At 38.0% G+C, this 24,679-nt stretch overlaps 2 protein-coding genes across 2 annotated transcripts; one reads left to right on the top strand and one right to left on the bottom strand.

Moving 5' to 3' along the window:
• Positions 1–1,273: 1,273 nt before the first annotated feature.
• Positions 1,274–2,847, top strand: LOC145138467 (acid phosphatase 1-like). The gene is made up of 4 exons (XM_079072549.1): positions 1,274–1,361; positions 1,454–1,841; positions 1,977–2,189; positions 2,634–2,847. Exons 1-4 carry the CDS (start codon positions 1,310–1,312, stop codon positions 2,809–2,811), a joined length of 831 nt encoding a protein of 276 aa, XP_078928675.1. The 5' UTR covers positions 1,274–1,309; the 3' UTR covers positions 2,812–2,847.
• Positions 2,848–19,045: 16,198 nt separating this feature from the next.
• LOC145137507 (patellin-6-like) lies at positions 19,046–21,840 on the bottom strand. Its single transcript, XM_079071632.1, has 4 exons — positions 20,939–21,840; positions 20,108–20,232; positions 19,721–19,862; positions 19,046–19,477 (listed from the first exon to the last, which is right to left on the bottom strand). The coding sequence occupies exons 1-4, from the start codon at positions 21,656–21,658 to the stop codon at positions 19,214–19,216; spliced, it is 1,251 nt and encodes a 416-aa protein (XP_078927758.1). The 5' UTR covers positions 21,659–21,840; the 3' UTR covers positions 19,046–19,213.
• Positions 21,841–24,679: the final 2,839 nt, after the last annotated feature.

Here is a 24,679-nt window from a genome sequence, read left to right as displayed (position 1 = left end):
AGTTTGCCAACAGTTGGTTTTTTGGTGTGTCATCAATCAAATACTTTTATCAATTTTATTGTGATTGAATGTGTATCATATCAAGTATCAACTAATTGTTGGTGATTTTATCACCAAATATATTTTAGTGTAATGGACTTAACAAATGTTTCAAGAATAATGTTTTAGTTATAATACAAGCTAGGAGGTGCGGAAGTGCACACTTGTATTTGCTAAATATTGTTAGTACTGAACCCTAATCTACTATGACAAGTCGGGGGTCCCAGTTTGTCATTCTTGAAAGATGAAAACCGTTTTGATTTATCCGTTGTGGGATAAAACTGGAAAACGGCGCTTGTTTGAAACACAGAAAACATAGAACGCTTTCTCTTCATCTTCTTCAAATTGATTCTGATTTTATGCCTAAAATCTGAATTGTTACATCATTAATTATCCCAGTTTGGATTTCGTGATACCCAAGGCATATAGGGTCGAAATATCAAACAAGGAAAATGTTTACACGATTCCTGTTTGTTATCCAGATTTCCCAGAACCCTAATTCGAATTCCCCAACACTAATGAAAAATCTTTTTTGTTAGAAAAAAGTTGCTTGACCAAGTTATAAAGCTTTATTTAGGAAATAACTGATGTCATCGTCAACCTCTATCTTTTCTTTAAAATAAGTGAAGTATTTAAAAAATCTATTATAAATTAATTAAATATATATCCATTAAAAAGTATAATCAATTTATAAAATTGATATTCTTTATGAACTTTATACTACGGTTAGTGGTTACAACCATTTCAAAGTTCTAACCATCAAACTTCGTGAAGCTCGGTTTTAGACAAAAATTTCATTCCAAAAGAATGTGACTCTGACACTTTTATAAAGTGTACCTAATAAAAACCAATCCCTACTCTTTCGGTTTAAAAATATTGATGTCATTGTTCTAAACAATGCATTAGTGTTTGGTCGGACGTTTTGAATTACCGACGAAAAAAATCCAAGGTGTCGTCTACTGTGTTATGCCCACTTTGGTTTCTAATGCCTTCTGACTCCCTTCCCATTTTCTAGTTGTTTCTCGCACTTTCTATTTGCAACATACGTAAATTTGTTAAATGTTTTAACCATTATTAGAATTTCATATAAAAGATTTTAATTGGAGTTTTATAAGAATAATATAGTCAATATAGTTCTTAAACCGTATGTTATACAAACATACATAATTTTACAAATGGTAATATCATTATTGTATACAATATTTAGTTGATCGTTAACGAAAAATACTTATGTCATCCATAAGTCCCTTTTTGAATACTATATAAGCATATGATACTTGTGAAAAAGAAATCAACACCCCCTTATATCATTTCAACTTTAGGTTCTTTCTCTCGACCTCTATTTTATAACTTAAATTAACATGTTTTCAAAGTTTAGTTATTCACAGTTTTTATTGAATATGTATATGTGCAGGAAACGCGATGGAAACGCTTATGTTTTTCCTTTTATTTGTGATGTCAAATATGGTTTTGAGCACAAAGTTATCCAATGATCACTTGTCTCGACACAGTGGTGGTGGCCAGCTGGTGGAGCTGTCGTCAAGCTACTGTTTGAGTTGGAGGTTGGCCACCGAGACAAACAACTTACATGGGTGGCGTACTGTCCCCATTCAATGTCTCCGGCATGTTGAGGCATACATGATTCGTGGGCAATATGATTCTGATATGAAATTGATCGTAGATGAGATAAGGAATTATATCGATCAGCTTGTTTTATCTGACGATGGAATGGATGCATGGATCTTGGATGTCGATGAAACTTGTCTTTCAAATCTCTATTATTATGAAGGGAAGCGGTTTGGGTAAGTTTACGTCGTTCTTATGTGTTCATGCAAACTTTTCTGATATATACATATACTTACATCATGTATGTATAACATATATATCAAGCATGAATATTGGTTTTAGCTATGATATGTTTTATTATATGGATGTAGAGGGGATCCATACGACCCACATGCATTCAAGGAATGGGCATTGATAGGAATCTGCCCTGGGATTCCAGCGATTCTGGGATTGTTTAGGAATCTGGTGGAGAGTGGTTTTAAGGTGTTCTTGATCAGCGGCAGAGATGAAACGGCATTTGGGCTAGTCACTGTTCAGAATTTGCACCTTCAAGGATTTTTTGGCTTTCAACGGCTCATTTTGAGGTAATATATTAACTATTAAGGGTGAAGAACTTGGATATTTTTTTAGTCCAACTCACTGCACCTTTATAAATCTTTCTATATATCGAGATTATTCAGAAAAAAACAAAAAATAGCGTTTTAACTAGTCATGGCATCCAGAAATAATCACGTCGGTGCTGATTTTTAATTAACATATTTTATATAACTTTTATGATTATGAACATCATTTTAAGTTAACTTCTAAAACATGACCACTTTGAACACAATGACAGGATATTTTACGAAGTAGTTTCATGACGAAATTCTTTCAAATATATATCTAATTTTGTTGCATAGTTTGTTTAAGTTTATAACATTTATCTCTATAAAATAAATCATTTTTAAAAAATATCGTCGACTTGCTTGAAATAAAGAAGAAGAAGAAGAAGTGCCCACTTTCATAATTTGAAACTAATATATCTTCAGGAGTGAAGCATACAAAGGGCAAAGTGGTGTGGTTTACAAATCAGAAATAAGAAGGAAACTGGTGGAAGAAGGGTACAGGATATGGGGAAATGTTGGTGACCAGTGGAGTGATCTTCATGGAGAATTTGTTGGCAATAGAACATTTAAACTTCCAAATCCCATGTATTTTGTACCATAATTAAATACTATATATAATTTGTTATGTTAGACAAAATGATCGGTTTGTTAATCGATGGTAAGCAGTACTCTTTGGAATGGTCATCACTGCTAGAAAAAGCAGCGGTTCCGACGGCATTTTCCATCGGAAATCTGCCAGTACCGATGGATTTAATTACATCAGAAAAAAGCTGATAGGTAATGTTTATGATGGATTTCCGGTGGACCTAATTAATTACGGATAGATTTCCATTCTGACAGATATAGTTTGACAATCTTCGATTTTTTTCGATGTATTTTCGACTTCCATGGTTTAACCCGTTTTGATCATTAGGCCGGAAGGAGTGGAATATGTCATGTCATGTCATGCTGCCACATCATCTTTGAAACCACAAAATGTTTGTCATGTCATTTTTGTCACACAACAGGGTGGGTGAACTTGGTAAAATAATAATAATAATAATAATAATAAACTCTCTCTCTCTCTCTCTAACATGTCATTTGAGTTTGCCATTTTGTCATGCCACCTTTGAAGGGAGGTGTTCGTATGGCATGTGAAGCAAATGTCCGTGTGATTTTGTCACCCACTCCCCTTAGCTATTACGATAAAATTACGGTAGACCATACTTGACATAGTTTGATTTTTTCTAGATGGTATTCCAACGGTGTCTAGAGCGACCATATTTGACATTATTTTACAGATCTCCAAAACATTTTCAGTTTTTGGGGGATATTTCCGTCACAGATGTGTCACACAAATGATTTATTATTTGAAAAACGATAAAACTTAAATAAACCAAAAAACTGTGAATTTTTCTGCCCAAATATAGAAAAAAAAATGCAATGCATTAAACTTATAATAATGTTTATATTTAACTAAGTTTTATTAATCAAAACCCATAATTCGGTAACAAAAAAAAACATTACAATAAAAGTTGTTGATACTTTAAAAATGTCAATACAATTACAAATGTTTAATTAAGTATTTGAAAACATAAAAATAAAAATTATTCGATGGATTAACGGGTAGTGTGAATTGTATCATTAAGACATTCACAATGCATTAAACTTGATAGAGTTTAATGAATTGTCATATCATATTTTTACAATCCATACAACTCTATTATTTTTTCCTACAATGCATTAAACTCTACAAAATTTAAAAGAATATTACAAAAGATAATTTATAGTATATATTTAAGAATTAAAAACTTTCATTTTTTTTTCCATTGAAGACTTCAATGGTCATTGAACTCCAAATCCATTGAGTGTCAATGTGGCATCACATAATGGTAGAGTTTCATCCAATGATGGACACCTAGAGTTGTCACATCATTCAACTCTCTCATTGAACTCACCATTGTGGATGCTCTTAAGACCAATGGTTTTTCTTCAATTTCAGTTTGACACATATTTCATTGAGTTTGCCTTTGTTGCATTTGCAAATTTAGTTGAGTTTGTCTTCATTTCATCTTATTTTGCATATCAAGTTGAGTTTGGTGGATGGTTTTTTATGTTTTGAACTTGTTTTCCCAGCTTCTCTACCTAAAAAATGGTAGATAAACATATATAAACATGTAGTTAGTAAATCCATTACACTTTTAACCAAAATAGCAATGTATGGCTTTGGGACAATATTCACATGGAACTTCAAAGTCAACATCTCTTTTATTCACTAAATCAAAATTTGGTCAACTTGTATATTGATAAATGTCTAAGTCTCTTATGCCACAAAAAGATATTAGTGTCATTAGACATGACATTACAAAAAAATAAGAAATGGGTTTGAAAGGGTACTAATTAAAATAGACATTACAGTACCTATGTCATCCTTTTGATTTGATATCTACCAAGAACAGAGACATCTTCTGAGAAAGCCCCCATAACAAGAATATGAAAACAACAAGTTATTTGATTTGTTTATGAAAAGTTTCCTACTCGAAAACAAATTATATTGAAAGAAAGGGACATACATTACATTATGTAAAACAATTCCCTTAGCGATGTAAATGCTTCCAACCTCAAAGGACATAGTTTTTTCCCCATTCAGAAGACTGATGTTATGGAGAAGTTTAAGTTTATGAATTTGAAAACAATAAGGTTCTATTGTAACTAGGGTTGTAAACGAATCAAACGTTAAACAAACATTTTGTGAACCGTTTGGTAGGAAGCTCGTTTATTTACTAAATGAACGAATATGAATAAAAATGTGTGTTCGTTTAGTTAAATGAATGAACATGAACATTGGTTTTGTTCTTGAATGCTCGTTTATATTCGTTTATTTAAGTACCTATTATGTTCATATATGTTTAATTATGTTTGAGTACATCATTATATTATATGTTTGTTTATGTTCATATATGTTCAATTATGTTTTTTTAACTCCGTTCGTTTATGTTCGTTTAACATGTTCACGAACATAAACGAACGAACATGTGCAAGAAAACTCGTTCGTTTATTTGTTTGTTTGACTAACTTAAATGAACGAACATGAACAACATTTAGTCGTGTTTGTTCGATTCATTTACATCCCTCATTTTAACACATATGATCACTTCAACCATAATATATTATCCAAGAAGTCGAACTATTGATAACAAAATGGTATTTTTGTGAATTCATGCTCGAGTTATAAGGAGAGAGTGTTACCAAAAAAATTAACATTTGAATTATTGTTGGAGTTTTGGGGTAAAACATCAGTTTGAATTCATTTTGTCCCCATATTGTTTGTATTTGAACGATTATTGATCAACAAAATGAGTCATTGGTATAGATCACTTGTCAATTCAGGGAAGGTATCTTTGAAGGATAATCATATTCATTAAAAATTATTCATATTAACTGTTATAGTTCTTAGATCTGGCTTCATAGAATTAAAATCTTTTGGAAATCCAACAACACAATAAAACTTGTTGACTGTATAACCAGGTTTCTTGTAGTGATTATAAATTAATTTTTTCTTGAGTTCATATGTTGTTCTAGATTGATTTCCCATGCCTTATACATTCATAGACACGGACTAGACATAAAAAATCAACGCACATTGTACCTTATGTTATTTTTCATGTTGAATCAAATAATCAATCTTAAGCAAATTTCGGAAAAGGCTTCATCATCAAAATGTTATCTTGAATATCTATATAAGCGTTATTGAGTCCTAAAAGAAATTTGATCAACCCTTGATTTTGTTCGAGATCTTTGAGTTTGTGCACAACACCATAAGTACATAAAGGAATTAAAGACAAAGCATTCAATTCATCCTAGTTCTTCTTGAGTTTAGTAAAATAAGATGGAGGATCACTCGATCCTTGTGATAGATTCGATATTTCCCTCTGAAGTTGATAGACATTTGCTCCATTTGATTGTCCAAAAAACATCTATATCATTCCAGATTTCATATGTCGAAGTTGAATAAAGGATTGATTATGTTACGTTGCTAATCAAAATATTGAGGATCCATAAAGTAACCATGTTGTTACAATTTGCCATAACTTAATGATATGATCCTTGATTATTCGTTTTATGATTTTGCCATTCACAAAACTGATTTTCTTCTTTTCTGAAAGCGAAATCCTTCATTAGAAAATACTAAAGGGTTATTAGAAAATACATACCTAAGTTTATTATAGTAAATAAACTAGTAATCATTCGTTGTTGGTCTTTAGAAAGCAAGCACCAAAAGTCTCGTGTCTCTAATGGCTCACACCTAAACTCTAGCAAGTTGGAGGCTTCAGAAGAGAGAATGAGGAAAGGAACTTTCGAATTCTCTCTTTTAAATGAAGTGATTTTCAAAATCATAACCCAAGGAGGTTTATATAGGTGATAGGGAGGCTAAGGATGAGGCATGTTCCTTCTAGATAACCCTAATCCTTTTGCTTTACCCCTAATGTAACGCCCCAAAAATCATCACTGAAAATTTCCTTTTAAAACATTAATTAAAACATAATTGTCAAACCATAAATGAAATCATAACATAAATCAGAGTGTAAATTCCAAAACATATTTTCATTATCAGAGTAAAACATCCCAGGCTGACTAATCAATGGTGTGTGCCATGCGATCACCCCGAGCTCTTCCCTCCGCTACCGGAAGTACCTGAAACCAAAACTGAAAACCGTAAGCACGAAGCTTAGTGAGTTCCCCAACCTACCACATACCATACAAATCTACTGGTCCGAACATAATCCGAAACATATAACCATATACTGGGCCCCCGCCCGCTGCCTTGGGCCTCGCCCGCTATCGGACCCTGTCCGTCACCAGGCCCCGCCTGGCCTCGAGCCCCGCTCGGCGTACAAATCTGTTTCTTTTAGGCCCCGCCCACTAACATATACTAACACATAATCATATCACAACGCATAACTAAACATATACTACTGAATCTTGTTCTAAGGCCTCGCCTATCTTGGGCCTCGCCCCTGTCCTGCTACTGATGAGTCATGGAACCCCGTCCACACTCCTACTGATAGTGAGATACGGGCCCAGTCCCGAATGTCATACTAGCATACTGTGCCTAGGGCTAACCCTCGGGTCTTCCTACTCATAACTACATGGGACGGCATTGTGGCCGTAGACCCATCCACACAAAGGGAAACTCACCTCGCCCTGCTGAAGCTCTTGCCGACACGCCTCTGACTGCTAACAACTCCCGAACCGCTGCTCCTCTAGCTCCCCGAGCTACCAATAACAATATTACACTTAGCCCAAACTGACCTCCAGAAATCAAACTAAGTCAACTCCAGCCAAAGTCAAAGTCCTGGTCAAAGTCAACCTTCCAGGTCGGCTCTACTCGCCGAGTCAGCCTATTGACTCGCCGAGTTCATAAGCTCGGAAATCCTAACAATCTGCGACTCGACTCGCCGAGTCACCCTACGACTCGCCGAGTCCTAGTCCTGGTCCTGACCAACCCACTGAGTCACCGACTCAACTCATTGGTTCAACTCGCATCCAGAAGGGGTTAGGGTTTGCGACCCGACTCGCCGAGTCCGAGAACAGACTCGCCGAGTCCACTTGTGACACCTTCATTCAGACGATTACAGTCCATTCCAATGCTTCCCACTTGTAGATCTGGACTCCTAGGGTTGGCATTACACATAAAGTTGCCAACTTTACGTGCATGCAAAGAGCTATGAAGCTTGAACATCAAATCTAAGCTACAATGAAGGTCCAAAACAAGAAATGAGGCTATGGCTGAATAAAGCTTCTCACTCAGAGCTCCTGAGGCTCATAAATACTCAGATCTAAAGTCCTCTTCGTCCACAAAAGCTCAATACTCGGATTGACCTTGGAAATGGCCCAAAAGTGACAAAATCTAAGTTAAGAAGAGGATCTAGATGACTATCAGTCAAGGTATGAGCTTCATACCTTCAATTGATCTGAAATGCTTCCCAAACTCTGGATCTACTGCCTCTTTTTGAATCCCCAAGGTTTTCCTTCTTCCTTCTAGCTTTAAATCACTCAAAAATGGCAAGAGAAGCTTAAGGACACTCAATGGCTGCTTAGGGTTTCGAGAGTAGGTGAGGGGAGTGATGGAGGCTGGAGTGGAGGCCTGAAATGATGTTTAAATAGGGTACCAAGTACGGAAATTAGGGTTTCCCAACCCAGACCTGACTCGCCGAGTCCACTCGCCGACTCGTCGAGTCGGCCACTTACTCTTCCACCCGGATCCCGCTTCGACTCGTCGAGTTCTTCCTTGGACTCGACGAGTTGACCCCTTTGACTTAGGGGTTTCCTGTCCTTTCTTGGCCTTTCTGATTCTAGGTGTTACAACTCTCCCCCACTTAAACTAAACTTCGTCCTCGAAGTTCACTACAGCTAACTGTCCTGCAATCTACTTACAACACCCCTGACTGATGAATATAACTTCGGCCTACCACTTCCATTGACATTCCACCCGATCATTCTGGCTAACATTATCCTTGCAGATAGTATTCTCGGGTGCACTCTAATCCTGTCCATCCTGGAAACACAACTTACTTAACTGACAATCCTTCCGGTACTCCCCGAGTACTTATGTGGACATCCTAGGGGTTCACCCCTTTCTCCTGCGCGTTCACTGACCTTCCCAAGGCAACTTCCCAAAACAACAACCTTAATTCCTCTGCAAAGGACATACCCTTCGCTGAACCTACCTTTCCAGCCACTCCCAGTGTTGGTCACTTCACTGATACCTACTGAGTGCTTTCTCTTTCTATATACTGGTGCTGGAACCCCTCCCAACGGATGGATTAGATAATCCTTCGAGTAGTAGACTCATCCCTGCAACGGTTAGACTCATACGAGAGTTGCGCAACAGAGTCAAATCACTCACTCTGAGATTATTTAATCCTGTTGTTAGTGCCCTAGCACCTCTCAGTCAACTAGCTGCTCCACCAGGAATTTTCTTATTGATATCCACGACCGAAGGTCCTGCTATCTCCTGTCCGCTTTCCGGACAAACCGAGACCACCCCGGTCCCAACTAATCTGCCATTACCTTGTCTACCGGACTCCTACCGGTTATTAAACTCAAACTCCATCTCTCAGTCGCTCTCAGCGACTTCCGAAGAAAACTTCGGCTAACTAAAACTGCTCTGTCTACCTTGCCATTCTGGTTGTCTAAATCTTGGGATCCTCGATCCCCTATCTTGACTCTAGGGTCTCTACCAGGTCCTACCTGCGCTGCTAAAATCTTACGGGCCTCACCCACGGGTCTCACCCAAAATATATCTAGAGCGGTCTCTCCCTCTAGTTTCACCTGTATTGCCACTAACATACGGGCCTCGCCCACGGGTCTCACCCAACTGTATCTTGGAGCGGTCTCTCCCAAGGTCCCACCTTTCTAGGGCTATGCAACCAACTCCCTACTATCTTCTATGAACTATCCTTTCCTGATTCTTATCATACTAACTGGGAAATACGGGCCTCGCCCAAATTCCGCTAACTAGGAGATACGGGCCCCCGCCCACACTCCTCTGACTAGATACTAACAAATGTTGCGACTAACCCGCAGTCTCACCACCCTCTCCAACTACCTCTACTATTGACTGCAAATTCGAAGGCATCCCATGCCAGACGCTTCCACAATCTAAGCCCTGACTTATTCGAACCCTGCTGACGATCCTCCCACCTGGTCTTTCCCAGACCAGCCATCTGCAATTGCGAAAACGCGAACTCCATGTTGAGAAGTTTCCCAAAATTCCAACTCGCACAACCACTTGAGCTGTCTACCCCCCCCCCCCCTAATGGGAATGCAAACTCATCCTGAATCCACGCTCCCTTCTGTTCCTGAGCTCTGGGAGGACTCTCCCCCACTTCGATTCAACTAGATCCTTATAGTTCACTACTTGGATAGGATTCCCAATCTTCCCAACCATCCAATAACCAACCAGCTGATATCCCAACGCTTACTACTGCTAATGATCCAGGACTCACTAGTATCAATTTTGACCTACTTTTGAAGATTAACATGATACTTTTAGAGCCCCAATCACACACTTGCTACAGTGGCTGCATCCTAGGAACCTGCCTCCAAGAGAACATCTTCAAACTACCACTCTAACTTCCCATGGTATGCAAATGGCATATAACTCCAATACAAACAGGAAATAAATCATATAATACATTCACTTATCATAGTTGCAGTACCATAACAATATAAACATGAATGAAATTTATCAAGAGAGCAAAAGATACGCACCTTCAAGACCCGGTGCTGCTCGCGGCTCCACTGCAGATAACTGAAAAGCCCTGCTCCCTACTGCAGGCGCCTCCACGTGGCCCTGACGGCCGTCGGTGATCCTCAAAGTCGCAGGGGCAGATGCCACCACCTATCCTGCTGAAAGAAAACTCGGACACCGGGCCTTCTTGTGGCCCCTATGACTGCAGTGAAAACATATCATGTCTGATCCCTGAGTGGTGATAGCAGTACAATCCCTACTGAAATGACCAGTCTGGCCGCACTTGAAGCAGCCATAATCACCACCACTACCACTCCTGCACGCACCCTCATGCGTCCTGCCACACTTGCCACAACGACTGCGGCCCTGAAATCCCTCGATCTCCTATCTGGCCCCTTAGCCCTCTTGCCTGAACCTGTGGTTGTCTGAACCTTTTCCAGCTTCCTCTTCCTCTCTGTCTCCAAATCAATCTCCCTTTCTCTGGCTCGAGCAATCATATCCTCCAGCGTCTTGCAGCTAGACCTGCTCACAAACTGCCTGATGTCACTCCTCAACATCTCATGATATCGAGCTTTCTTCATCTCCTCGTCTACCACATACTGCGGGACCAGAAGAACCCTCTCCCTGAACTTGGCGGTGATCTCTGCTACAGTCTCAGTCGTCTGCTGAAGGTCCTGAAACTCCTGTGCCAACTGCTGCACCTCAATAACTGGTGCAAACTCAGCCCTGAACCTGGCCGAGAAATCACTCCATGTCATCGCGTCCAACGCGGCATCATCCCCCATGGCATGACCAACCTCCTCTCATCAATCCCGCGCTCTATCCTTCAGAAGACATGAGGCGAGTCTGACCTTGTCCCCCTCGGGACACCGGCTCGTACGGAAAGCGTTGGCAACATCGGCCAACCACCTGCTGCTAGCAATGGGATCCCTAGCCCCATGATAATCTGGTGCTCCGCAAGCCCTGAACTCTCGAAAAGTCAAGGTACGCGCCCCTACCAAAGCCATCATCTCAGTGCGAAAAGCTCCCAACTTCTCATCCAGAAGCTCCAAAATACCCTCCTTGACCGAACCGAAGATCACAGCAGTCTGATCTAGAATAATGCGCGTAACCTCAGCTGAAACAAACTCCCTCATCCGCTCCTCGAGCTGCTCGACTCCTGAACCCGAGCCTGATCCCTCTCCGGCGCCTGATCCGCCCACTGGTCTCTCACGCAAAGTCACCATGCTGGAAACATATCACAAAACTATCAGAATACTCATCACTGTCGAGGGATCAAGTTTCCCGGTCTCATCCCGGCCTTTCCCGAATTGAGTACGGATCCTCTGCTTTCGGTAGTACGGGCCCATACTACCTTCCACATCTATCTGTACTTTCCTCAAGAACTGCTTCGACTCCACCAGGTCCCTTTTACTACTACTACTGCTCCCAGCACTAACTCATCCTAGGCTTACCCTAGGGAAACCTCTAACTCAACCAAAACCAGTCCTCAGCTGCTGAAAGTCTCCTCGTAATGCCAATTAGTCATCATCTGAATACCATCACATGTAACGAGGCTCGGATAATCCTTCGAGTAAGGGACTCATCCCTACAACGGTTAAGACTAAAACGAGAGCTACGCAATAGGGTCAAATCCAGTACTCTGAGATTATTCAACCCTGATTACATGTGACTTAACGTATTCACCTAACAGCTAACTCCCACCACTCGGAATCCCACAAAGCACAAAGCAACCAGCATTCAGACAAAGGAAATTCTAACCATAACATACTCAAGCAATCATAATCCCATAACAAGAATTTGTACTAGCATGCGACATAATATCATATACTCAGGCATAACCTAAACATGCTATCCTACTACTGTCTAACCAGTACTATCATGCAGCTCAAAAGCACATATAACAGGCACATAAGGCATCCTTCCTAGATCCTTAGCCTTAACCTAGCATGTTGTTCTACTAACTGATAAACATAACATAAACTTGTATGGGTATTTTGGGGTACTTACTTGAGCTCGGCTGATTGCATGCACCACACCTTTTTTCTCTTTTCAAAGTTCCTTTCTTTCTAAATTTCCTTTTGCTTTTTCTAAAACTCTTTTCTTTTCTCAAAACTCCTTTTATAAAAATGATTTTCCTTTTGAAAATTTTCTATACCAATTCCTTAGTTTGAGTTCAGACACACCCGAAAGTATGTCCGAATCCCTCAAACCAAGGCTCTGATACCAACTTGTAACGCCCCAAAAATTCATGACTGAAAATTTCCTTTTAAAACATTACTTAAAACATAATTGTCAAACCATAAATGAAATCATAACATAAATCAGAGTGTAAATTCCAAAACATATTTTCATTATCAGAGTAAAACATCCCAGGCTGACTAATCAATGGTGTGTGTCATGCGATCACCCAAGCTCTTCCCTCCGCTACCGGAAGTACCTGAAACCAAAACTGAAAACCGTAAGCACGAAGCTTAGTGAGTTCCCCAACCTACCACATACCATACAAATCTACTGGTCCGAACATAATCTGGAACACATAACCATATACTGGGCCCCCGCCCGCTGCCTTGGGCCTCGCCCGCTATCGGACCCCGTCCGTCACCAGGCCCCGCCTGGCCTCAAGCCCCGTTCAGCGTACAGATCTGTTTCTTTTAGGCCCCGACTGTCTCTGGGCCCCGCCCGCTAACATATACTAACACATAATCATATCACAACGCATAACTAAACATATACTACTGAATCCTGTTCTAAGGCCTCGCCCCTGTCCTGCTACTGATGAGTCATGGAACCCCGTCCACACTCCTACTGATAGTGAGATACAGGCCCAGCCCACACCCACTCCTTTCCTACTTGGGCCTCGCCCCCTGCTCTGCTACTAACGAGATATGGAACACCATCCACACTCTGCTATTGGTGAGATATGGGACCTCACCCACCCTCACCTCCCTACCAGGCACATACATTTATCACACAGACAACAAGTATAACTATCATACAAACCATTCCTTGGGCACCCGCCCGACATTGTGGCCGTAGACCCATCCACACAAAGGGAAACTCACCTCGCCCTACTGAAGCTCTTGCCGACACGCCTCTGACTGCTGACGACTCCCGAACCGCTGCTCCTCTAGCTCCCCGAGCTACCAATAACAATATTACACTTAGCCCAAACTGACCTCCAGAAATCAAACTAAGTCAACTCCAGCCAAAGTCAAAGTCCTGGTCAAAGTCAACCTTCCAGGTCGGCCCTACTCGCGGATTCAGCCTATTGACTCGCCGAGTTCATAAGCTCGGAAATCCTAACAATCTACGACTCGACTCGCCGAGTCACCCCACGACTCGCGGAGTCCTCAACCTCCGATTCCTAGTCCTGGTCCTGACCAACCCACTGAGTCACCGACTCAACTCACTGGTTCAACTCACATCCAGAAGGGGTTAGGGTTTGGACCCGACTCGCCGAGTCCTAGAACAGACTCGCCGAGTCCACTTGTGACACCTTCATTCAGACGATTACAGTCCATTCCAATGCTTCCCACTTGTAGATCTGGACTCCTAGGGCTGGCATTACACGTAAAGTTGCCAACTTTACGTGCATGCAAAGAGCTATGAAGCTTGAACATCAAATCTAAGCTACAATGAAGGTCCAAAACAAGAAATGAGGCTATGGCTGAATAAAGCTTCTCACTCAGAGCTCCTAAGGCTCATAAATACTCAGATCTAAAGTCCTCTTCGTCCATAAAAGCTCAATACTCGGATTGACCTTGGAAATGGCCCAAAAGTGACAAAATCTAAGTTAAGAAGAGGATCTAGATGACTATCAGTCAAGGTATGAGCTTCATACCTTCAATTGATCTGAAATGCTTCCCAAACTCTGGATCTACTGCCTCTTCTTGAATCCCCAAGGTTTTCCTTCTTCCTTCTAGCTTTAAATCACTCAAAAATGGCAAGAGAAGCTTAAGGACACTCAATGGCTGCTTAGGGTTTCGAGAGTAGGTAAGGGGAGTGATGGAGGCTGGGGTGGAGGCCTGAAATGATGTTTAAATAGGGTACCAAGTTCGGAAATTAGGGTTTCCCAACCCAGACCTGACTCGCCGAGTCCACTCGCCGACTCGTCGAGTCGGCCACTTACTCTTCCACCCGGATCCCGCTTCGACTCGTCGAGTTCTTCCTTGGACTCGACGAGTTGACCCCTTTTACTTAGGGTTTTCCTGTCCATTTCTTGGCCTTTCTGATTCTGGGTGTTACACCTAAGGCATCCAAGTTTCCTTATAGCCCAAGAAAAGCTTTAGAACTCCTCTAAAACCATCCCCCTTATGGGAGGTTCTAGAATTTGTCAATGTTTAAATTTTGAATATTGTCACCTTTAGTCCTTCCACTTTTAATTAATCTAATTAATCCTAAAAATAATTCCAATTAATTTTTGGTTACTTTTTAAATAAACAATATCATTTCTAATTAATATAGTATTGTTATAATATATTAATAAATCATTTATTTTGATTTCTAATTAATTTATTAACCATATAATAATTTAATAAATCAGTATCTATCTCCAAAAAACATTCTAGTCAATTACTAGGTTTGAGGGCAACTCAAGAGGAGTTTGCTAATAATTCAAGATTATAATAATTTAGCTATTAGCTTAGACACCTAATCCAACAAAAGATTTGAGTAAAAATGCATTGATTGTCAAGGATCTTAAAGAGCTTGAGATATAAGACTCTAAAAGAGTTTATCTTGGTAAATACCACATGACATGATTTTGAGTACTCAAATTCCTAGTATAATTTTGTGAACTAGATAATATGACTATATTCCATATACTGCTACAATTGGATTAATTATATATGTCATGATTATGTATAAATGCCAAATAAGTCGTATACTTGGAGCATGTCAAATGATACTAGCATAATTCGAGAACAAGTCATAGTGTGACTTATAAGGACATTCTAAAGTACTTGCGAGAACCAGAGAAATATTCCTAGTCTATGAAGTATTTGAAAGAAAGTTATGTTTAAATCTGTTACACATATGATGAACTTCCAAACAGATTGAGATGACTCTCAATCACAATCAGGTGTGTCCTCATTATGAATGAAGAGAAAGTTACATGGATAGTGTTTCCATGTAGATTTTAATTACAGTTACACATCAGAGTTAGATTACGTTGTGGTTTGGAGATCTACATATGAATATGCTTAATGAATAGTTCATTATGAGTATGAGTAATCCCATTATGCACGTATTAGTATCTAAGTCATATTTAAGCATCTAATACATTATCAATAATTTTCTCTATGTATGAGTTATTTATATAAAACTGAAAATGTTTGTATTCGCAAAGTTTATACAAATCAAGTTTTTCAGGTCTACTTAACAAAGATCCTTCATTAGCTAAATCTTGAAAGTCAAGTCGGTGCTATAGGGCCTTGTTGATATAAGTAGATGTATTTGATTGAAATTTAGTTTTTGGATATTGGAACAATACAAGCAACATATATTCTAATGAATTGATATATTAGATATGAGTCTTTCATTGAATATATAATTGTTGTGTTCTATATTAGCATGTTAAAATCCTTGAATAACTAGGTTATTCTAAATATACATAGTCTTTCATAATTGTGGGAGCATCTATGAAGTAAGACAAATATGAGTGGATTGGCTGATTTTCATGGATATGAAAATAGCAAGAGCTGCTACCAACTTCATATGTATTTGATAAGGAGAATAAGTATTGGACTTGACCCGCATCAAAATCAATTTATGGATCATATTCATGAGTGATGTTTTGATCAAGGTTATATCTTTGTATTCTTCGGCCAGATATACATATTTGGAACTTGAAGTGTAGGAATTGTTGTGTTTTGGCATGGTTTAACGTTGTTCTGTAAAAGGTAGTCATAAGGGCCATCGTTGGGTATGACATGAACTACATCATGGGTGTATGTAGTCAAGATGGGATTTTCCCTCTTATTCGTTGAGAGTTAGACATCTAAGGCCTTACTCAAAGTTAAACGCTAAATGAGATTGATCGTGATACATATCTCTTGTTCAACATGATGTCTGAGACAAATGAATAATTGATACCACACCTTTAGTAACAATTGTAGCTTAGAGCTCGTGGATTTAGTTATTGATGAGATGGCACCCTTAATATGTTGTTAGGGGTAGTAGCCTGTTGCTAGACGTCAACTACTGTCTATGTCAGTCTGTAATGAATCTTGTGCAAGTGGGAGATTGTTGAATCTATATGCCCAAGAATCATTATTGAGTGACATTGCTAATAATATATGATCCTATAGGGTTACACATTTATCAAGTTGTCACATTTTTTATATGTATTATTAATGTGATTATTAATAAATAATATCAACTCTTGTATTTTAATTAGGGGATAATTATTGTTTTGTGAAAATAATAATTATAAGAGAGTATTACTAGTTATGATTTCATATGGTATGAATTAATAAGTCATGCAAAACTTTTTGGACTAGTTGGATTCTTTTGTCTTTTACCAAAAGACAAATTTATATTTTATAAACTTTGAGTTTATAAAAATTAAAGAGTTATATAGGGCTAGGTTATAATGTGAATGAACAACTATTGTGTGGACGTGTGGACGATACTATTCTATGAGAATTACTAAACGAATAAGTTGTTTATTAATGTGAATACGTTCAACCTCACTCAATTATTGTCATTTCCATACATTCTCACTAATTCTTATTCGTTTTTGTTCTCACGCATCGTTTTTCACTCATTTTCATTCTTACAGAATACGACTCAATAAAGATCCTAACAACATTCTGACAGAATGAGAACAATAAAAAAAATGTATAATAACCTTATAGACGATTTAATTGGTGACAATGCGTGATAATTACAATAGTTATGTAAGATTGAACGTATTTACATTATCAAACAACATATTTTCTTTGTCATTCTCACAGAATAGCATTGTCCACACGTCTGCACAATAGATATCAATCCACATTTGAACCTAGTTATATATATATATATATATATATATATATATATATATATATATATATATATATATATATATATATATATATATATATATATATAAATGAAATATCATTTTAGGCATTTTCAAGTATGGTGATGCCCATGAATGGTGTAGCAAGTATGGTGCAGTAAAAGAAATTTAGAAGTGAAGTTCCAAGTCTTGTACGAAAAAAATGTGTACATACGTTTTAACATCTTCGGTCTTCTAAACAATTTTCAAACATAATCTTAGAACCTTTGCCCGCATACAAACAAAAGCAGAAAAAAAGAAATTTACAAAAAAACAAACACCACCTAAATAACTTTGCAACAACTTTGCTTGGTGTGGCATGATACATTTTATAAATATTAACAATGCAACGCATGAAATACACCTTACGTTAGACATCAAAAGATCAACAAGGGAAAAGCATGGGAAGACAAAAACATTATAGAAAACAATCTAACCAAAACCCAAACGAGATCGATTAACAGAACTTTGCTTCAAATGATCATTTTAAAAGGAAAAATATAAGTTTTAAAAAATTTGGCCGGTAATTGTGGTTTGTCTGGAAAAGGTTGTGGTGAATGGTAGTTTGAATTGGTCGAACAAACAATACGAGTTTATGAGTGTTTTCTGAACAAACATATCAAGCTTGGCTGATTTTACTTATTAAATCTGTTATATAAAATCATAATAGTGTTTTTTGAAGAAAAAATGAAGATAATATTAACTTACCTTCTCATAACAGTTTTTTAGTTGATACGAACATGTTGAATAGTTTTTTACTTAATTGTGACATTAACCCTTGTAATTGTACATAAGTTTGTATACAATAGTTTATATAAATTTGTTCAAATATGTGCAATACAATTAAATGTCTTGTATTTGTGTTGTACTGCGTACTACACGGGTTAATTGCATGTCGTGTTCATTTTTTATATGTAGACATGTTTGCGTACAAATTTTTATGGGTATATATATATATATATATATATATATATATATATATATATATATATTATTTTACAGCAGTAGCAGAGGAAGTGGTCCTTTAAAGCGAAAGCATGCTTTCATCAGGAGCTTGTGACCATCATCACATCATACGCCATCATACATGCATGTGACTTCTGTTCACGGGTTCAACCAACCCCCTTCCCTTCCTTTTGTGCCTTTCTTTTATTAAAACCAATTCTTTAGTATGTTTGATTACATCACACCACTTCTATCTCAGAACCATCATATGATACAAATCAAAAAACACCAAACTTCAGGCCATGTCCCCCGGTATTCAACATAATTTCTTCATTACAGAATTTACTCTACAACTGTTTGGTTACTATCGTTGGGACACTCTAGGTTTTGTATTTTACATCGACTATGACAAACAAGATACAAATGTCTATGGAAGTTAGCCTGAAACAAGTCATTTGTCTCTAAATAACTTATTATTGAAAAACTCCCTACACTAGTCACTATTAGCTCAAAACCAACTCTATTGTAAACTCGAAGCATGAATCAACCATTCAACCTTTTATCAATGACCATTAAAACAATGATCCGCTCCTTGAAAACGATATCTAATATTAATCTACTCTTATTCTAATTAGACAAAATGTAATACAACCGTTTTTATGGTTACAACTTACAACTTACATATCACGTAGACAAACATCATTACTTCATTACAATCTCTCAATACCACAAAAAACACCATAACAAAACACCATACAACAACAATGAACAAACTCACATCACAACACCCGATTTCCTTACTAGATACCTATACGATGCCACCTTCCTTTTTCTTGAAACCGAGTTATCAACAGACAAAACCAACTTTCCGGCTTCTTTTGCAGTGTAAGAGTTGTGAACCGCTTCTTCCGTGGGCCCCATCTTCCTAGTTTTCTCAACCGCAATCGAGTAGCTTCCATTTGCAATGGGGACATACTCAGCACTATACTCCAAATCCCACCCTCCAACCACAATATCCCAAGTTATGGTTGCACCCGCCTACACAATTTGTACCACATGCATTAACATTTGTACATTAGTGGTTGTTATATGTTTACTTTATGTATTGCACATAGTACAATCTATCAAAGCAAGGAGTAGTTAGTTAATCATTGATTCATTGTTTATTGTATATGTCTATGTAGGTCCTTCCTTTTCAATTACAACAATGGTACTATACTACAACTATTACCAATCCATTAAGCAAAAAAGGTACAGAAGTAAAGAAGATAAGTAAATTACCTCAATGCCCTCAATTTGAATATTAACTTTTTCTCCACCTTTGACTGTGAACTCAGAAGCTGGTTTGGGAGGACCATTGTTCAAATCACTGGGTCGACTCAGTCCACCATATTGTACTGGAACATCCTCTGGCCTAATGTACCTAAAAATATAATATACAAAAAATCAAATTTAGTTTTTTAATTTTTAAACTGTAAAACGGTATTTTGGTACAAGCTAACATACATGGAGTACAAAACTTGAATGCAGTTCACCCCACAGGCAAACAAACGTGAACTACCATTGTTTTATAGTGGCTTGTAAATCGTGCAATTTGAGTTGTACATGATGCAGTGAGAGTTGTACATGTCAGAAATGGAATAGTTGAAGTTGAAAAAGAATACTAACTTGTAAAGGGTTTCTGCGACATTTCCTTCCTTAGAAAGCACAAACTTGCTTTTGGTTCTTTGAGTCAAGAATGGACTGAACATGGAGTATAACATGCTGAAGTACCATGGTACATTGATAAAGATCTACACCCATATCAAAAAAGTAGAAATTAATGTTAAATAAATAGATATTATTTTTGTATTTTACAAAAAACCCACAAAAATAATTCACAGGTTTGAAATATTTTATCCCTTTTTTCCAAATCATTACGTCAACAATTCAACATTGTACAACTCTTTGGATGCACAAGGTTTCAACTTTATTTGTCATGTGCTACACTGAATTGTACCATAGAATTCAACGATGCACAAGCTTCCAATTTCCATTTTCAAGAAAACTGAAAATCCATTGTTATGACTTAGATCGTCTACATTGCATCAATGAGTTGTACGATAGAATACAACTCATTGATGCAAAAGGTATCAAATTTTCTAAAAATCTAACTTAAATGACTAGCACTTCATGGAATGTTCAATTCTATAGCGTACATTAATAATTGAGCAAATAATTTATGCACAAGCTTTCAATTTTCCAAGAATCCGTATGCATCATTGAGTTGTACGATACAACTCACTAAAGCACAAACAGAAAAAAAACATTTTGGGGGGGAAATATTATCAAATTAAGCAATTGAAGCACTTTACGAGCAAACCATTTCTGGGTAATATACGCACAAAGCTTTGCAATTTCCTAGAACTAGTGCCCGTCAGGGTGTTGTAACGTACAACCCATCAATGCACAAACTCAACAAGATAAAAGAAAATTACAAATTATGAGTGATTGATGTACCTTACGAGCAACCATTTCTGGGTAATTATCTTGGAAGAGAGAGAGAATGTGATTGGAAGCAACTCTAAGCTCTCTTTTGGGCATGTCTTTAAGATCAGTAACCTGAATAATCGAATTAATCCCACCAGGTCTTAAATGGAGCATCTTGATCCCTCTTTCAAGAACTTGCACTCTCCACCTGAGAAATTTCTTCAATTTCTCGTTATCTCCGAATATTTTCTCGTACATTTCTTTATCTTTGAACACGCCATAAGCATTATAACAAACGGGATGACCTTCTCTGTCGTACCCATTCATATACGCCACCAGACCTTCGAGTTCTTTAAACCCTAAATCCTCTTCAACAATGGAGTCGGCTCCGAAATCTTTCCGCCATGAAAGACACTTGAGGAGCATGTTGAGTGAATCTTGAACCCTAAAGTCTCTAGCCCTGAGGAATTTCAGAAGAATGACGTCGGATTTCTCCGTGGTGGCGGTGGGTGGAAGCAATGGGATGCCCCACATGGACGCATTGTCGTCGTCGGAGGTGGTGGTGAGTTTGTCTTTGAGTTCTTGGAGGGCTTTCTTTTCTGAAGGTTTGAGGTTGTGGAGATGGTAAGTGTCTTCTTTGAACGACGGCGTGCGGTGGGGAGTGGTGGCGGAGTCCATTAGTGAGTCCACGAAGGTTTTCTTGGGTTTCTGATCGGGTAAAGAGATGGGTGAGGGAGAAGATGAGTCCATTTTTTTAATTGTTGTGAAGATTTGGGATTTACCCAGATGAGATGAAGATTTTGAAGTTTTAAACAGAGAAAAAAGATGCAGAATTTGGGGAAATGAGGGAATTTGTGGGGGCTATTTGGGTAGCGTGACTAAAGGGAAAAAGAAAGAGACAGGTCTATGAATGTGATGGGTGGACTAAAGGGGTTGGAGGGACAGTCTCTATATATTATTGAGATGACATGATTAATGCTTGCGGTGCTTTTTTTTCTCTATTTCCCTGTAAATATTGTCGCTCTAAAAACTAAAAACTTAATTACTGGTTGGTATTATCAAATAAATGATATGTTGGGGTAACATCCGGAGTAGTTATCACTAATTTTGATATTATATAACTAGCATACTATCAAAAAAAAAAAAAAAAAAAAACCCTCTATACGGTGTGGAGGAGATGTCGCCGGCATCCCATGTGTCACCTAATACCGGCAGCAAACACAATCTCATTTTCAGGCTTTCCGGAGTGGGTATACAAACCGACGTGTGATGCTAACTTGGCGCTACCGGAGATGCGTAAACACCGCCCCTAGGGCCGGTGGTCTGGCTGTGACATGGATGCAAGGACGGAGAAAGACAGGCTCGCTGATTGGTTGTTCCATTTTTGATCGTTTGGACCCTTTTGGGTTCAATTTCTTCGTCATCTGATGATGATTATGATGACGAGTTGGTTTTGCACACACTGTTGTCTGCGGCTAAAAACATGGTACGTGAGAGAGGCGAAAATCCAAATGTCGAAAAGAAACGTAGAAAATTGATCATCGAAATCGAGAGGTGGCAAATTAACTTTTGGTATGTGATTATTTTGCCCCTCGTAGTTTATATGATCCATCGAAATTCGAAGAACGTTTGCGTATTAGTAGAAATTTATTCTTACGTATAGCTAGAGATTTGTAACGTAATTATGAGTTTTTCTAATTAAGATGGGATGCTAGAGGTAAACGTGGTTTTACTAGAATACAAAAATGTACAATTGCTCTTAGACAATTGAGATATAGCATAGTCGCAGACGCATCAGATGAGTATTAGAAAATGTTTGAAAGGACGGGTCGAGACTGTAAATATTTTTTTTGTGGGTATGTTATAAAGCTTTACCGTGACATATATTTGCGATATCCAACTAAAAGTGATGTCGAACATCTGTATGTCGCGCATCAAGCTAAACATGGTTTTCCAGGGATGCTTGGTAGCATTGATTGTACACATTGAGAGTGGGCAAATTGTCCCAACGCGTGGCGTGGTCAATTCACGTGAGGTGATCATGAGGTGCCGACTGTTATATTAGAGGCAGTTGTTTCACAGGACCTATAGTTTTAGCATGCATTCTTTGATATGGTGGGGTCAAACAATGACATTAATGTGCTCCAAGCATCTCCGCTATTTAACAATATTTTGCAAGGTAAAGCATCAAACATGTCATACGTTGTATCCAGAGTACGCTACAATTGTCAAGTCATATTAATTTTCGGCTGATGAAAAACGAGAATTGTTCAAGTTAGCACAGGAATCTGCAAGGAAGGATGTGGAACGAGCGTCTGGAGTCCTCAAACAAAAGTGACACATAGTCAAACATCCGGTACGAACATGTGATAGGTCAAAATTGATGAAGGTGTTGATTGCTTGTGTTATTTTACATAACATGATAATAGAAGAAGAGGGTAGAGTTATTTGTTCATGTACCGCGAACGATATTCTTAATCCACCTGCAGTAATACAAGTTGGCAGCCCGCCAGCCCAACATATTTCACAAGGGTTTTGGAAATACAAAACCATGAAACACAACACAATCTACGTCACGATTTGACCGAGCACATATGGGAAATATAATTCCAAGGCAGAATGACAATGAAGAACAATGAGGATGAGGGCGGTGACGACGATGCAGATGAGGCTGGTGACAACAAGGACGACGAGAAATATTTTTCTATGTTTTTTTATGTTTTAAGTTTTTTATGTTATTTAAGTAATGTAATATATTATTTGGTATGTTTTATGTTTTTTTAGTAATTTAGGTTTTAAAGTTCTATGTTTTTAATTAATGAAATGTGGTTTTATTTTTCTATGTTTTTAAAATATTTATTTATGTTTTAAATTATGTTTTTTATTTAATTTAATGTTAAAAAAATAAAAAATGAATATTATGGGGTGGTAACCATTTCAATTTCTAATGAGTTGGTGGTGGAGTTGATATGCCGCCGAGTTGGTAGCGTTTTTCCAGTGGCTTGGATGTGACTACTCTTCATAGTCTCATGGGCATGTTTTCATGGCCATTATAAAAGGCATACTCTTACGGATGGAATTGTTGGAGGCAAGTCTCTCTCTCTCTCTCTCTTTCTTAAGGCTGGAGGGAGTGGTGTCACCGAAACCGCACTCCCTCCTATGCCACGTAGACGCCAACTCAGATTTTTCTTATTTCATCAACTAGAAACCGCAATAGGGGAGTGGGAAAAATGTTAGGAGAGAGAAAAGAAAAAAGAAACGAAAGAAGATGATTGGTTGAGAGAAGAGAGGGAGAGCAAGTAAAAGAGAAGAAAGAGAAAATGGAGTGCGGCCATGGACTACCGCAGTGCGGCCTCCATCGCACCCAAACCGCAGTGGAGGGGCGGTGTTCATGCTGAGGTGGAAGGAGACTGCGGTAGAGACCACAACCACTCCCCCAAGCCTAAGTGGATGTTGACTAAGAGTTTGTCATAAACACCACACATTAATATTATCTTGACATCCAATTGAAATTGCAAAAGAAATATTATCGATAGAGGTCGAATCGACGATTAATGAAAATAGTTAATTCCAACAATTTTTTGTTCGATTTAAACGTAATAAAGATTTAAAAAAAATTACATCAATCTACCAAATATGTTAGTTGATTATTTATGCAAAATTTATTTCAATACGTAAATATATATTAGTTTTTTATGTATAATATTTTTATAAAATGTGTGCATAATATTAATTTAAAAGTGTGTTATACATATAACATTATCTATTTAA

This window comes from Lactuca virosa, chromosome 9 (assembly GCF_052849685.1).
Source record: "Lactuca virosa cultivar CGN04683 chromosome 9, Lactuca_virosa_CGN04683_v6, whole genome shotgun sequence".
NCBI lineage: Eukaryota > Viridiplantae > Streptophyta > Magnoliopsida > Asterales > Asteraceae > Lactuca > Lactuca virosa.
Note: the sequence above shows the minus strand (reverse complement) of the source record. Positions and strands in the feature narration are given on the sequence as shown.